Below are 13,362 nucleotides of genomic sequence, written 5' to 3' on the forward strand. Positions count from 1 at the left end.
TGCCCCAGGGCAGGAGAAGGGACCCTCCGGGCAGGGTGGGTGATGGGAATGGCTGGAGGGGAGTCAGGGGAGACCTGGCCCAGCCTAGGCTCAGCTGCCCCAAATATGCAGCTGTAGGTCATGATCCGTGCTAGAGATGTAGCAAATGCTTTTAAAAACCTTTTCTGCAGACTGGAGGTGATGCACAGTCCCCGCCGCAGGGGCACGTCAGCCCTGCTGCACCTGCAGCAAGCTCCTGCCGTTGCAGCCTCTGCCATGCAGCACGGATGCCACGGCTCAGAGCCCAGCAGGTCATTCAGGGTGCAGGTTTAGCACCCAAAAAGGCCCATCGACTGCTGAAAATACATGCCAAACCCAGCGCTTTTCAAAGCTTTATGGCAACCGTGACAGTCCCACCGAGCATCCCCAGCCTTGGTGCAATCTGCTGCTGCTGCCTGCCTCACGTGCCTGCTGAAACAGCATCTTCCTCGCTAATGATGGAGAGGGATGTTTATTCACCTGTGGTCTCTCCATGGCTGCAGGCAGGCATTTATTTGACAGCTGCCATGCTCCTCTGGAGGTTTCCTGGCCGGCAGTGTGCAGGGTGGTGCTGGCCCGGGGGGGGTTGTTTAACAGAACATCTTCTGTCTCACCTCAAATCAGGTCTGGGGCTCTGTTTCTCTCTCAGAGTCCCTTTGTGAGACCAGACAGGATCTCTGGAGATCCTGCAGCCTGGAAAGGGGCCAACGAGTGGGTTTTATTTAAGGAAGGACACGTGGCTACATGGAGAAATTACAATCCAGGAAGAGTGAGGAGCTCTGTGAGGTCGGGTGGCTCGGGTCTTGGGAACATGGTGGGGCCGGGAGGTTTGGGGAAAGGGCATCTGAGGCCTCTCGCTCCTGGTGACAGCATCTGCCAAGGCAGGAGCTCAGTCCAGGGAGGGTGAAGGATGCTCGTGGGGGTGAACAGGGCCAGGCTGCAGTGTAGTGACAGCAACTCCAACCCAAAGGGGACATGGCATCCCAGCACCTCTGGGAGAGCCCCTAAGGCACTTATCTTGCACTCTTCCTCACCTTCCTCCTCCATCTCCTCTCCATGGCCATGCCCAGAGCCTGGCTGCTTCACCAGGCAGAGAAAAAGCAGATTTTTCTCCCCCCCGGGAGGTATTTCCAGGCACTCCAGTTATTGGCAGGGTTTCTACCCTCTAGCAAGCCTGGTACCAAGTTATCTGGGTTTGTAGAGCAAACCAAACCTCTGACAAAGCAATGCTGGATTTCAGAGCAAGATTTTATTGGCAAAAATCTTGTTAGTCCCAGTCAAACGAGCCCCCAGTGAAGACAGGGGAGTCCTGTTGCTTGTAAACTGTCCTGTCCCTCTGGTGTGCAGCCCCTGGGACTGCTGGCATGGCAAGGATGGTGGGACACCTTCCCCAGTGCCAAGTGTGGCTGAAGCAACAAGCACGGGAGAAAGGGAAACATTTTAGAAGCTGTGGGGGGAACTGAGTCATGAGACCATCAGGGGACTCCTGTAGAAAGCTGTGGGGTTTTGTCTGTCTCTGTGTTTGCCTCTCCCACACCCGGAATGGCTCCTGGGGGCTGTGTTTAGGCATCTTTCCATAAGGGGGACAATTTTGTAAATCAATGAAGAAGGGGAAAATAGCCAGCAGTAAATCCCTTCAGCGCTGAGGCTGCTTGCATTTTCATTGCAGTGCCAAATGAAAAATGTCCCGTGTCTTTTGTGAAATGATATTTGCATTTCCAACCCAGAAAAGGCAGAGAAGCGCTCTTCCCTTTGCCTAAAACACGGACCAAACTGCAAGGAGAGCTTTGGGCAGGTAAAACACCATCACAGGGAGCCACAAGAGCCACCAACAGCTGGACAGGCAGAGCCTTTCCCAACAGCCGTCTGCACCACCCTCTGAGGATGCCAGACCCAGAACCTACAAAATCCTTTTTATTGTGTTTCTGGGACCGTAGCCATGGAGTTGCACCACCACCACCATCCTCGAGGAGGTATTTCCCCCCAAACGCTGTCCTCATCATGCTGTGAAGTCTTGGGTGGCCAGGTTGAAGACGTTGCTCTCCATGGATGATTGCCACTTGCCCCAGTTCCTCTTGATCTCAGCCTGGACCTGAACCAACACCGCGGACTGGTGCTGGCACCCAGGGACACCTGCCAGCACCCCTCGGCAAGTGATTTGGGGTGCAAGGGGATGGGGACCCCCATGCATGTCTGCATGCCCCTGTGTGGTTGTGTGCATGCACCCTTGGGGGTAGCTGTGTGCCCTTGTGTGGCTGTGGCGCCCGGGGGACTGGTGTTGGGGGGGACACGACTCACCTCCCCGTTCAGGAAGCAGTAGAGCAGAGCCACTAGGAACCCCTGAAAAGGACAGAAAGAGCAAGTTTCACCCAAAGAAAGAGGCTGGACCCCTCTGTGCTCATCTGCTGCCTGCATTTAGCATCCTCCCACACTTCTCGCCCCATCCCATGGGCAGTAGGGCAGCAGTGCAAGTTTGCAAGTTGTTCACTGGACTACAACCCTTGTGCTTTGTCCCTAGTGGTTGAGGGGGGTGTCTGGGACACAGTCCCCTCCCTACAGAGTGCAAAGCCCCAGCAGCACATCCCAGGGGCTCCTGGTGTGATCTTGGGGTGGGATGCAATGGGTACGTGAGGACTCTGCCCACACATCTCCCCCAGTTTGCACCTGGTAGGAGCCGAGGACCAGCTCGAAGTACAGCCGGGCATCCACACCGATGTGCTCAGGGAAGAGTGCGAACACCACGTAGTGTACCCCGAAGAGAGGGATGAGGAGCAGCGTGGACTTCGTCAGCCTCCTGCAGAGAGTGGTGTCATGAGTGGGGGTCTGGGTGCAAGCGATGGTCCTGCTGCCCCTTGAGATGAGATTTTCCCAAGAGCTTGGTCTTAACCCAAAACAAGTTTTCCATGAAAGGCAGGTCTTGGAGGCTCCAAGGATGGTCCTTCTCAGTGCAGCTCCAGGGAGGGGTCCCTGCTGCCCTGGGTCCCTCCAGAAACCCGAGTGAGGAGAGCTCCCCTTGCCCGAGTTAGCTCTTACATGTACTGCTGCTTGTAGTTTTTGCTAATGTCTGGGGACCGGATCTTCTGTGCTAACATCCTGGTGACGTTGAGGAAGATGAGGAAGTTCACCTGCCATGGGAAGGCAGGTGTCAGGCTCTGCACAGACCCCTGGTTGTGTCCCCCAGCCCTGGGGTGCTCAGGGGACATACTCACAAATATGGCCAGGAGGATAGGAGCCTTGATCACCCACCAGTACAGACTGGTGTAGTCATCCCAGCACCTACGGGAGAGGAGAAATGGCTCCTGCCACCCACTTGCACCCTTTTAGCCCAGGCCTTGACCTGCCACCCTCCCCAGCCCCCTGCCCCAGTTGCACAGCACCTCTTGCAACGGGGCCCCACTGTAGCATGGGCCCCACCAGAAAACAGAAATAGCATTAAAATAAAGTGCTGCCCCAGTTCTCCCCTCCTGAATCTCCTATGAAACAGGTTCATCCCCTGGGACTTGCATGGGGGACACATGGCCAAGCTGGCCTGGAGAAAGAAGAGAGGTGGCTGCTCTTACCCGTGGTTGTCGTACTGCAGCCTGGTGACCACCCACACGCAGACTGTCAGCATGGGGACACCTGCAAGGACAGGACCCAGGCAGGGATGCAAAGTCACCCTAGGGCTCAGGGGAGCCCCTGCACCTCCCCTCCATCTCTTGCCCCCCAAAACACGTGTCTAGGTCAGGTCTGGGGCCCTGGAGGTGGCAGGAAGGTGACAGTCTTTCCCCCTTCTCCGGGGTTTAAAAGGAGATGGTGCTGACTGATGGTGACGTGTCTGCTTGTGTGTCATCTCCTGGTCACCCTCCTGCCCAGCTGTGTGCTCTTACACCTAACCTGGGCACCTGGGATGGACATTTCCAGCCCTGGATGGGTGTGGGAAGAAGGAAAGATCTGTCTCTGTCCCATCCTGACCACATTCAGGATGGATTGGCAGCAGACGCTGCTGCAAAGGCTCTTTGGTCAGCGGTGGCAAGAATTTTCTCCTTTGAGGGACTTAGCACACATGCCATGAGGGCAAGGATCATGCTGCCAACCAGTGCCAGGGGCTGGCAGGAGCTGATGGGTGCCCCACCGAGCACAAGGCCATGCAGAGAGATGCTGGGGTGGGGGTCAGGCTGAGAGCAGCCACGGGGACCATTGTGCCTGTGGATGTCGGAGCGGGTGATCCCCCAAAGCGGTGCCTACCCCTGGTCTGTGTCAATGGAACCTTGCTGGAGGGAATCACGTGCTGGGGCCCGCACTCACCCCAGCCGATGAGGATGTACCACAAGATGTACCTCCTGTCAGAGGTGAAGGTGAGCAGCAGCAGGGTCTGCAGGTACATGCCTTCCACCAGCAGCCAGTAGAAGTTGGCCAAGACCGAGTACTGGAAGAAGGCGATGGCTACTTTGCAGTTCACCTGGGAGGAAAAGGAAGGGGAAGGCTCAGGAGTGCTGGCTGGCATCAGACCCTGTCTTGGGGGCACGGGGGATGGTCACCTTCCCCATCCATCCATTCGAGGAGACCTGTGATGGCCTTTCATTGCAGCCCCAGGTGTGCTGCACTGGTCCCACATGTCACCTGCAGCATTTTTTGCTGGGCTTGCACGACATGGGTGGACGACCACCAGCTGTTATTGTAAGTTCTTTAGAAACCCGTGTCTGTGGTGCCCATAGTGTCATATCTGGGCTGCACGCAGAGGTTTCTGAGTCTATTGACACCCCCAAATCTGCGCATCCAGCAGTGTGAGCTCTGTTTGCATGTATGTGGTGCTGCTGGGTTGTGCAGAGGTTTAGCCCTGCTGGGAGACTGTCTGAGAGCAGGGAGAGCTCTGAGGGCAGCACACGTCCTCTGCAGACAGTGCCCATGCAGAAATGTTCTTGTGAACCTCCTGAAGTCCACCCAAGCCAGCCTTTCCTCCCCAGGTTCAGCCTCCCTCTCTCTCTCCTCTTCGCCGTGCTAAATCCACGGCAAATCCACCTAGCCCATCCCCCCGATCAGCATGTGGTGCCCTCTCCTGCACCATGCCCAGGCTGGGACTCCATGACTTACTGTTGACATCGTGCAGTGGTCGATGGACTCGTCTGAGAAGAGGACGGCGTCCTTGATGAACACGGCGGCCCCGCGCAGTATGAAGGAGGTGAAGAAGTGGATGTGGATAGAGTTCCTGGTGCAATGCAGCTTCCTATGGGAGGAAGAGATGCGCTGTGCCCCGGCAGGAGCAGAGAGAGCAGTCAGGCAGAGAAGTTTCTCCTTTAGGAGCCGCTTCCCTGGCTAGACCCCAGCCCAAGGGACCATATGTTGGCGGTGGTCAAGCCCAAAGCCCTGGAGAAGGTTTTCCTGCTCTGAAATCATGAAGGACAGGGCTGTGCTGTGCTCGAGGTGGCTGCCCAGGGACAAGGTGTGCTGGGGAACATCCTCCAACCACCTGCGGAGAGTATCATTCTGCAGCACAGTGAGGTCTGCGAAAACAAAGCTTGAAAGGGCAACCTGAGGGTCTCAGGTCTGTGTGTCAGCAGGGAAGGACAACGATGCAGTTCGTCTCATACCTCCCTGGTTATCCGTGTTGGCAGGGACAGAGCCTGGCTGCTCCGAGGGGAGGAAGCCTGAGAGCAACCATCCTCTGCTGATCATTTCCCTGCCTTCCTCCAGCTGCAGCCCACGGAGCAGCCAGCACTGAGCCCTACCTGAAGCAGAGGAAGATGCCAATGGCCAAGAAGAGGGCTGCCAGGGACGTGGAGTAGCCGCAGGTGTAAAGAACTTTCATGGTGACAAAATAGCTTTTCTGGAAAGGAAAACACCAGTGGAGTGAAGGCAGCATGGGCTGGGAGGTGCTGGTCGGTGATGGGCAGGGAGGTGGCAGGGTGATGGCCCCAGCTCTTTTCCAGGCTGGGCTTGTTCCCAGACAAGCTTGGATCCCTCCAGGTAGCCCAGCATAAAGAATAAGGGCAACAAGATGTCCCCAAGAGCATCTTCATGTTTCATTGCCCAGTGGCGTGGATCAGCGTGGGGTAGGGTGATTCTAGGGAGGTGCCCATGGCTCCGGGGACCCACTTGCCTTGGCCTCCGTGTTGTTATCGCTGCCGATGGCCTCCAGCTCACAGGCATTGTGGTAGGGAGGGCTGGGGAAGCTCCATCCTGACTCAGTGCAGTTCCTCCAGATCAGCGCTGCAGCAACAATAAGGGACCTCGCGAGAGCCACGGGCATCACCTCTGCATCAGCACCCCCAAGGTGTCCAGTCTGGGGATGGTACCCTGTTCTCCGGGATGGAGCCTCAATCCCAGAACCAGCATCCCGGCTGTGACAGCAGCATGGTACCTGAATGGCCTGGCTGCCCCATCCCTCCCATCCAGGTGACATCTCTGCCCTCCGGTGCTGTGCCTGGAGGTGCCAGGGCACCTTAGGGCAGGATGTAACCATGAATCCTCACCGTGGGAGGCAACTAAGGCTAAAAAGGGGCTTTTACATCCTGTGAGGGCTTCATCAAGCCTCTCCTGAGTTGTTTCTGTCCTAAAGCAAAACATTTACCAACCCTCCATCGCCTTTTCAATTATGCCCAGCTGGGGATGTGCTCAGATGCCACGGGGGCTGGTTGGGTGCTCTCCTTCACACTCCGCTGCCTCCAAGATGGATGGAGGCAGCAGCTCCCCCAGCAGCGGTGCAGCCCCAGGGGAGTACCTGGTCTTGAAATAATCATGATTTTATGCTGCATTTTTTATCTGCATGGCTTGGAGCACTACTGAGCAGGTCAGGAGCATTAGGCTGGTGTGTGGGTAGGGAAAGGAAGGCACTGACCAGCTGGGGGACTGTCCTGGTGTCACCCAGTTGGAGGATGAGGTCCCCACGTGCAGTACCCACAGGGGATGCTTGGTACTGGGTGATGAAAGGGTTTGGGGACTTTCCTGGTGTGGCAACACTCTACATCTCTGCTTTTGTCCGTCACCTGCTTGGATTGCAATATATGCCAAGCTTTTGGATGGGGCAGGAGCTGTGGGACCAGAGGGGAAGGGATGGGGTGGCACGAGGATCCCGGGCAGGCAGGGGTGGGTGCAGCTTAGCCCTCAGACCCAGGGGATCCGTGGTCTGGGCTGGATTGGGAACACTGCACCTTTGGACTTCTTGAAGATGTGGAGGATGTCAGGGCAGGCGACAGCTCGGGACTGGCCCACGGGCACAGCTGACCAGCAGCTCACTCCATCCCACTCGGTCAGGCAGCCTGGGGAGGGACGGGACGGTTAGTGCCGCCGGGAAGGGACGTGCCAGGGGGACACACACAGCCCCCCATCCCCAGACACAGCCCACAGCAGGCACGGCTGCGCGAATGTAACGGGAGAGCAGAGAGCAGCCAGCCCAGCCGTCACCCGATCTACAGGGCCACGCTGTACCCCCTCAGGAATTAGGAGCATCCTGGCTCCAGTTCTGGGAACAACCTCCCCCAGTGCCCAGATCTCCTTTTAGCCCTCGGCAAGATGGGACTTGGTATTTCCTGGGGCTACATCAGACCCAGAGCTCCTGCGGGGACACCATGGGGGAAGAGGGTGCTGGAAGGGCTGGGACTTTCCTGGTGGCATCTAAAATAGTGCAGGTTTGTGCTGGGTGTCTGCACCCAGCAGCCATGGTGGCTGAGCTCTAGGCGTCTCTCCAGCCTAAAGGAGGATGGGAGAAAGCACTGCAAGACTTGCTGGAAAGCAGTTAGCTTAAACATCTTTTGCTTTTTTCTAGCACTAAGTCCATCTTTAAATGACTCTCTAATTGCCTTGGAAATGAGCACGGCCAAGCAGACGTGGGGCCTTGGAGAATCAGTGCTGCACTACACCAAGATGAGACATATACATCACACTTACAGGACAGCTCTCCTCCTTGCACACGTACGTTATTAACCTTGCAGATATACATTATTAACCTCGAGCCACATCTATTCCCAGCTGGAGAATGTGGACGCAGACAAATCTAATTGGTTTTCTCTGATTTTCAGTAAAGTGGTCTCTATGTAACTGGCCAGGTTTGGAGGGATTTGCAGGACTGTCATTGCCACCTCAGGGTATGTCTTGATTTTTGCTCTGGAGGATAGCTGAACCGAGCACGGCACCTGGGAACATCACTGAGAGCCAGTTGCTTCATTTTTTGGGGTCTGAGAAAAACACCTGGCTGTGGCTGAATGGCAGAGCAGTCCTGCTGTATAAATGCATCTCTTGCTGTATGGACAAGCTCTTCCAGCACGGTGAGAGCTGCAGGACCACCGGACCAGGAGCCAGAGGAGCAGCCCATGCCACAGGGGTTGAGCTGGGATTCACGCAGCTCTGCAGTGCATTCCCAGGGAATAAAGTCACCCCTCCACTTGGATGGGGAGAAAAGGTTTAAGTCCCCTTTCCCACTCTGCTTCCCTTGAAAAACCTCACATTTCTTAGAGCTGTGCAAAACTCGAATAACTCTCCCATGGAGAAGAGGTGATGGAGGCAACTTCTGGGGTGGACAGGGGGAAAAAACCACGATCAAGGGAACTGGCAGTGTGCCTCACTGCCCACCTCGCAGGCAGAAGCTGTGCCTTCAGTGTCCCCACACTGTTGGTCCCCAGGGGCTGCCACTTCTCCACGCTGTCCCCTGTCCCTGGGCTCCCAGCTGGTGTAGTCTGGTAGCCCGAGGTGTTTGGTTGGGATAGACCCAAAGTGACCTGCTTTATTCCCATTTTCCCAGTAGAGGGATGAAACATCCCTGGGATCGACATTATCCTCAGGATGTTCTCCTTGATGTGGCCAAAAAAGAGCATTCTGTCCCTCAAAATGCTGTTTGATGGGAAGCTGCTCAGCGTTTCTACTGGTTGATCATACAGAGACCTGCCAGGGCTGCCTCCTTATTTCTTGCTGCCCTAACTGGTATCCGGACTCCTCCAAAAGTGATCATTCCAGCTTCACCAGCAGGTTATTTCTTCCCACCTATTTCAGAGCAGTAAATGTTGTGAGCACAGGAGCAGACTGAAGTGAACGCACCGCAGCTGTGATCTCTAACCAGTTTTGGGGCCCCACGGCAGGTTCCCCAGTGGGATGCTGAAGCCTGAGGTCCCTGTCCCGTTCCTTTATGCTATATTGCCACCATCCAGGGCATCTGAGCCTTCCCCCCAAGCTGTCACGCTCTCCACGGGATGCTCCCCACGCTGGCACAAGCGAGTAAGGGGGAAGGGATAAATTCAGTTCAGGTGGGCAGTGGAGGCAGCAGTCAGGCAGGAAACCTGAGATTAAATGCTGATTTTAATTCTGCATTCATTCTTCTTGGTTGTTTTCCTACAGCGAGATTCCTCCCCCCTGGCTGGCATGATCTAGGCTGCAAAATGGACCTTTTCCAATCAACTCGGCTTTTCTCTGCTGAGCTGGATGATACGTTATATCTCTGCACAGTTACTTAAGCAATTATGCACCTTAACATGCATTTATTGAGATGCTTAATTTTTACATTTGTATTAGATGAAACCCATTGAATGACGCATTTCTTATTCACTAGGTGATAATTTTTACCCAGAATTTGAGCCAAGCTGCTTTTGGATGGAAATTGAAATGCAATTACAAAAAAAATGGACAAAAGCAGCACTTTAAAACTATTTTTCTATTAGTTAATTGGTTTAAAAGTCCTGGATATGTAAAAATTAAGTTGCTCAGAACATGTTTAGCATTAAAACTAACTGAATTAGGAAAGCAAGGAGGCACAAAGTGGTGAAAAGTACCAAGTAAATACACTTGTGCTGATGGCCAGGGCTCTGCATCACCCATGCCCACAGCCCTGCCTGGCCCCAGAGCATCAGTGCAGGGAGGACAGGAGTGGGGCAGGGGACACGGACCACACCATCATTGCCCGGTGCCATAAATCCGGGGGGACTCAGCCCCTGCAGTTGTTTGCATCCCTCAGCCCACCCATAGCCCCTGGCTGCAACCTCAGCCCCCGTCTCTCCCTGCAGCAGCATTTTTCAGGGCTTCCCAGGGATGCTCCTTAGCCTTTGCCTTGGCTCTGCTCTCCATATTCCTGAAAGTACCTGCTTTTCTGAATCCATGTGCACTCTGCAACCCCCCTACCATGGTTCATCCCCCAAAGACACCCTTAGCAAATCCACCCCCCCACCCCACCCCACCCCACCCCACCCCCACCCCCCGCTCCTGAGGGAGATTAACTCCATGCAGGGCAGGCAGCTCACACTCACCCTGCTGCCTGGGGGGTCCAGACGGGGCTGGTGTTTGGCTTTCGCTCCTGATAATCTCCAGACATTCAGCTTCTTGCTCTTGGAAATAGAGGACGATGGAGCAGTCGGGGTGTGTTGCCTGCACCTTGGGAGTGGGGAAAGGGCAGACAGTAGGATGCCGAGCATTGAAAGACCCGAGCAGGCAGGGTACCAGCCAATATTCACTATTTCTGCAGCAGTCAGCCACAGGAGACCGTATCTATGTAACCCTGTGCTGGACCCTGACATTTCCTTAGCTTTCTACTGTTTGCCTTGTAAACACCATAAAGAACCACTTCAATTATTTCTAATTCCCTCTGAAAGCATGTCATGCTTAAGGGCACAGCTCCTCCAAGATGCAAGTGCCAAGCAGAGGAGCTGAGCTTAAAGACCGAGGGGCTGACCCCATCAGCAAGGCAGAGGCGAGCACTTTCAAAGCCTGAACAAGGAAACCAAGTAATTAGAGATTTTTAAAAAAACACCTATTTGGGCATGTCTAATCCTTCCCTTGATGGCTGGATTTTGCTCACATTCAGTCTGGTGTATTTTAAGTGGAGGCACTGGCAACAGCTGTCAATTCGCCCAGCTCTTTGGGGAGATGCTACGAAACGGGGACGCTGACCTCCTGAAGGTTTTTGGGTTCGCTAGCAGAAGTGCTGAGATACCAAGGAGTACGCCCTGACCCCACAGCTCCCAAAAATGCAAGGGATGTGGAGGCTCAGTGCCCTGGGATGGGGCTGCCTGGGAATCCCCACTTTGGGGGTTTGCCCCCTTGGCTTCCAACTGGAGAACTGGGAGATTGAGGCTGAACTGAGAGCAGGGATGCCCATGCCCATGCCCATGGGGGGATGCGGTGGGGGCTGCAGCATCCAGATACAGGACATGTCAAGGGCAGGGTTTTTGGGCCAAGACATGGGATTGGGTTGGTGATGGGTTTAGGTGTGCGAACAGAGATATCAAAGCTGGAGAAATAAAGGGATGAGGGTGGGCAAAAGGACCCAAGGACTGGAGGGAAGTGTGGGTCATTAAAGCATCACTTGGCTGAGTCTTGTCCTTTCCTGCCCTCCAGCTCCTTTCCTGCTCTTCCAGCCCTGCCTGCTTTCCCTGCTCATTCCCCTTTCCCTCCTTCTTTCTTTCTTTCTTTCTTTCTTTCTTTCTTTCTTTCCTTCTTTCCTTCTTTCTTTCCTTCTTTCCTTCTTTCTTTCTTTCTTTTTCTTTCTTTCTTTCTTTTTCTTTCTTTCTTTTTCTTTCTTTCTTTCTTTCTTTCTTTCTTTCTTTCTTTTTCTTTCTTTCTTTTTCTTTCTTTCTTTTTCTTTCTTTCTTTTTCTATTCTTTCCTTCCTGTCATTCCCCTTCCCCCTTTTTCCTTTCAGATTTCCTTTTTCCCCTTCTTTTCCCTTTCCTTTTCCCATTCCTTTCCCCCATTCCCTTTCTTTTCATTTTCTTTTCCTCTCCGTTACCCAAACCTTCCATGTTTGCTAAAGAACTTGCAGAGTGAAACAGTGCTGGGAGAAATCCTGAAGGCATCCAGAAGACCGCCAAGCCAGAGCCCACTCCCACCGGAGCCCCCTCCCACCGGAGCCGCCCGCGAGGGACCACTGAGGCGGTGTGACAGTGTGACCAGCTGAGGATGCTTTGCCAACGTGGCTGCCAGGCTCGCTGCACACACTCCAGCAGCACACCGCGCCGTGTCCCCCCATTCCAGTGGGGGCTCGGAGCCAGCCACCCCCATGGCTCCGCCTGGGATGGGGAGCACCCCACGTGTGGTCCTTGCCCCCTGCACCCCCCAGCCACCGCAACCTCTGGGTGCTCCCCCAGGTCTCTGGGGCCTGGGCACCTTCGAGGTGTGTGGGATGATGTCAGCAAAGCCGGAGCCAGGACCAGCGTGAGGACAGAGGGGACAGTCCCCGAGGCAGGGCAGAGCCGGGATCCCCCCTCCCCCCCGGAATGGCCTGGAGCATCCCCCAGAGCTGACCCCGCGGGGGCTTTGCCTGCCCTGGCTGCCCGAGCGGTGGTCCCAGCCCTGGGGAGTGCAGGGGGTCCTGGCATCGCCCACCTGCTCGGACAGCACGAGGGATGGGGACAGGGATGGGGAAGTGCCACGAGCCCTGCCCAGCCCGTCCCCGGGGCTGGCCGGACCCTGCAGTGGCTGTCGCAGGCAGGGAACCACCGCCCCCGCTGCCCACCCTGTCCCCCCGCCCCCGCCCCCGTCCCCGGGGACACTTACCCGGAGCATCGGGAGTGCGAGCAGCAGGACCGGCAGCATGCCGGTGCCGGGGGGCTGCCATGTGCCCCCCATAGCTGGAGCCAGCCCCGTGCTGCCCTGTCCACGGGTGGTCGGGTCAGTCCCCGAGGGGCCAGGGACACCCCAGCTCCCCCTGCATGGCCCTGCGGTGGGGGGGGGGGCCGCACCAGGACCCCGGCTCCAAAGGGGCGACCCAGCACCCACCTCCCCTTGACCCCTTCCCAGCCCCGTCCTCCTCCCGGACCCTTTCCTGCAGCTCAGTCCCGTTCTGGTGGTCCTGCCCGGCCGTGACCCCCTCCCCCCGCCTCGCTGTCCCCGCCCGGTGCCAATGGGCTCCGGCTCTGTGCGAGACTGAATGTCTCAGCCCCTGGATCTGGTAATATAGCAGGCTCCACCCCCCGCCCCCCCTTCCCCAAGCTGGGGGCTGGATGTGAGGAGCAGCACGGGAGGGGGACGACCCCCCCACCTGGCACTGCCCAGTCTGGCCACCCCCAGCCCCCAGCAACCCCCTAAACCTGCTCTGGGCAGGATCTGGGACCCCTCGGCTGGGCCCAGGGGGATGCCCAGGGGGGCCCGGAGCCCTCTCGCCTGCTCCTTGGATGCTGCTGAGCTGGGAAACTGCTGGCTAAAGGCTGTGGGAGATGGGGATGCCGCCGGGATGGGGTGCAGGGGGCACGCCAAGGGTCATGCTGCTCCCTGGTCAGCTCCAGGTGGCATCTGGGAACTAGAGGAAGGTAGAGAGCTCAAAGGAGATGTTGCGATGCTGGGATTGTGCATCCACACATTTACAAACACATGCCCTGACATGTGTGTGCATGCCTGGACACAGGCATGCACATAGGCTGGGGGCAGTGATGCTCCTTCAAGCCCTGCC

The 13,362-nt window shown here is 56.2% G+C and overlaps 1 protein-coding gene across 5 annotated transcripts; it reads right to left on the reverse strand.

Annotated features, from left to right (window-relative positions):
- Positions 1–16: 16 nt before the first annotated feature.
- On the reverse strand, positions 17–13,286 carry LOC308055489 (vasoactive intestinal polypeptide receptor 1-like). 5 transcript variants are annotated; one of them, XM_080369465.1, is made up of 13 exons: positions 12,471–13,286; positions 10,227–10,350; positions 7,149–7,256; positions 6,098–6,207; positions 5,727–5,824; positions 5,092–5,224; positions 4,306–4,459; positions 3,579–3,639; positions 3,228–3,294; positions 3,052–3,143; positions 2,683–2,812; positions 2,317–2,358; positions 17–2,110 (listed from the first exon to the last, which is right to left on the reverse strand). In XM_080369465.1, exons 1-13 carry the CDS (start codon positions 12,540–12,542, stop codon positions 2,018–2,020), a joined length of 1,284 nt encoding a protein of 427 aa, XP_080225591.1. In that variant the 5' UTR covers positions 12,543–13,286; the 3' UTR covers positions 17–2,017. The 5 variants fall into 5 exon arrangements, with proteins under 5 accessions (XP_080225591.1, XP_080225588.1, XP_080225590.1 ...); XM_080369462.1 differs by having other exon boundaries at positions 17–2,358; XM_080369464.1 differs by having other exon boundaries at positions 3,052–3,294.
- Between the last annotated feature and the right edge of the window lie 76 nt (positions 13,287–13,362).

The sequence above is a fragment of the Falco punctatus genome (genome assembly GCF_963210335.1).
Source record: "Falco punctatus genome assembly, chromosome: 19".
Lineage (NCBI taxonomy): Eukaryota > Metazoa > Chordata > Aves > Falconiformes > Falconidae > Falco > Falco punctatus.

Coding starts and splice junctions, on each gene's coding strand:
- LOC308055489 (XM_080369461.1), bottom strand. CDS start 12,542: ATGGGGGGCACATGGCAGCCCCCCGGCACCGGCATGCTGCCGGTCCTG. Junction 10,351..12,470: donor TCGCACTCCCGATGCTCCGG/GTAAGTGTCCCC, acceptor CCCACTCCCAAG/GTGCAGGCAACACACCCCGA. Junction 3,295..3,578: donor CTGCAGTACGACAACCACGG/GTAAGAGCAGCC, acceptor CCTCTCCCGTAG/GTGCTGGGATGACTACACCA.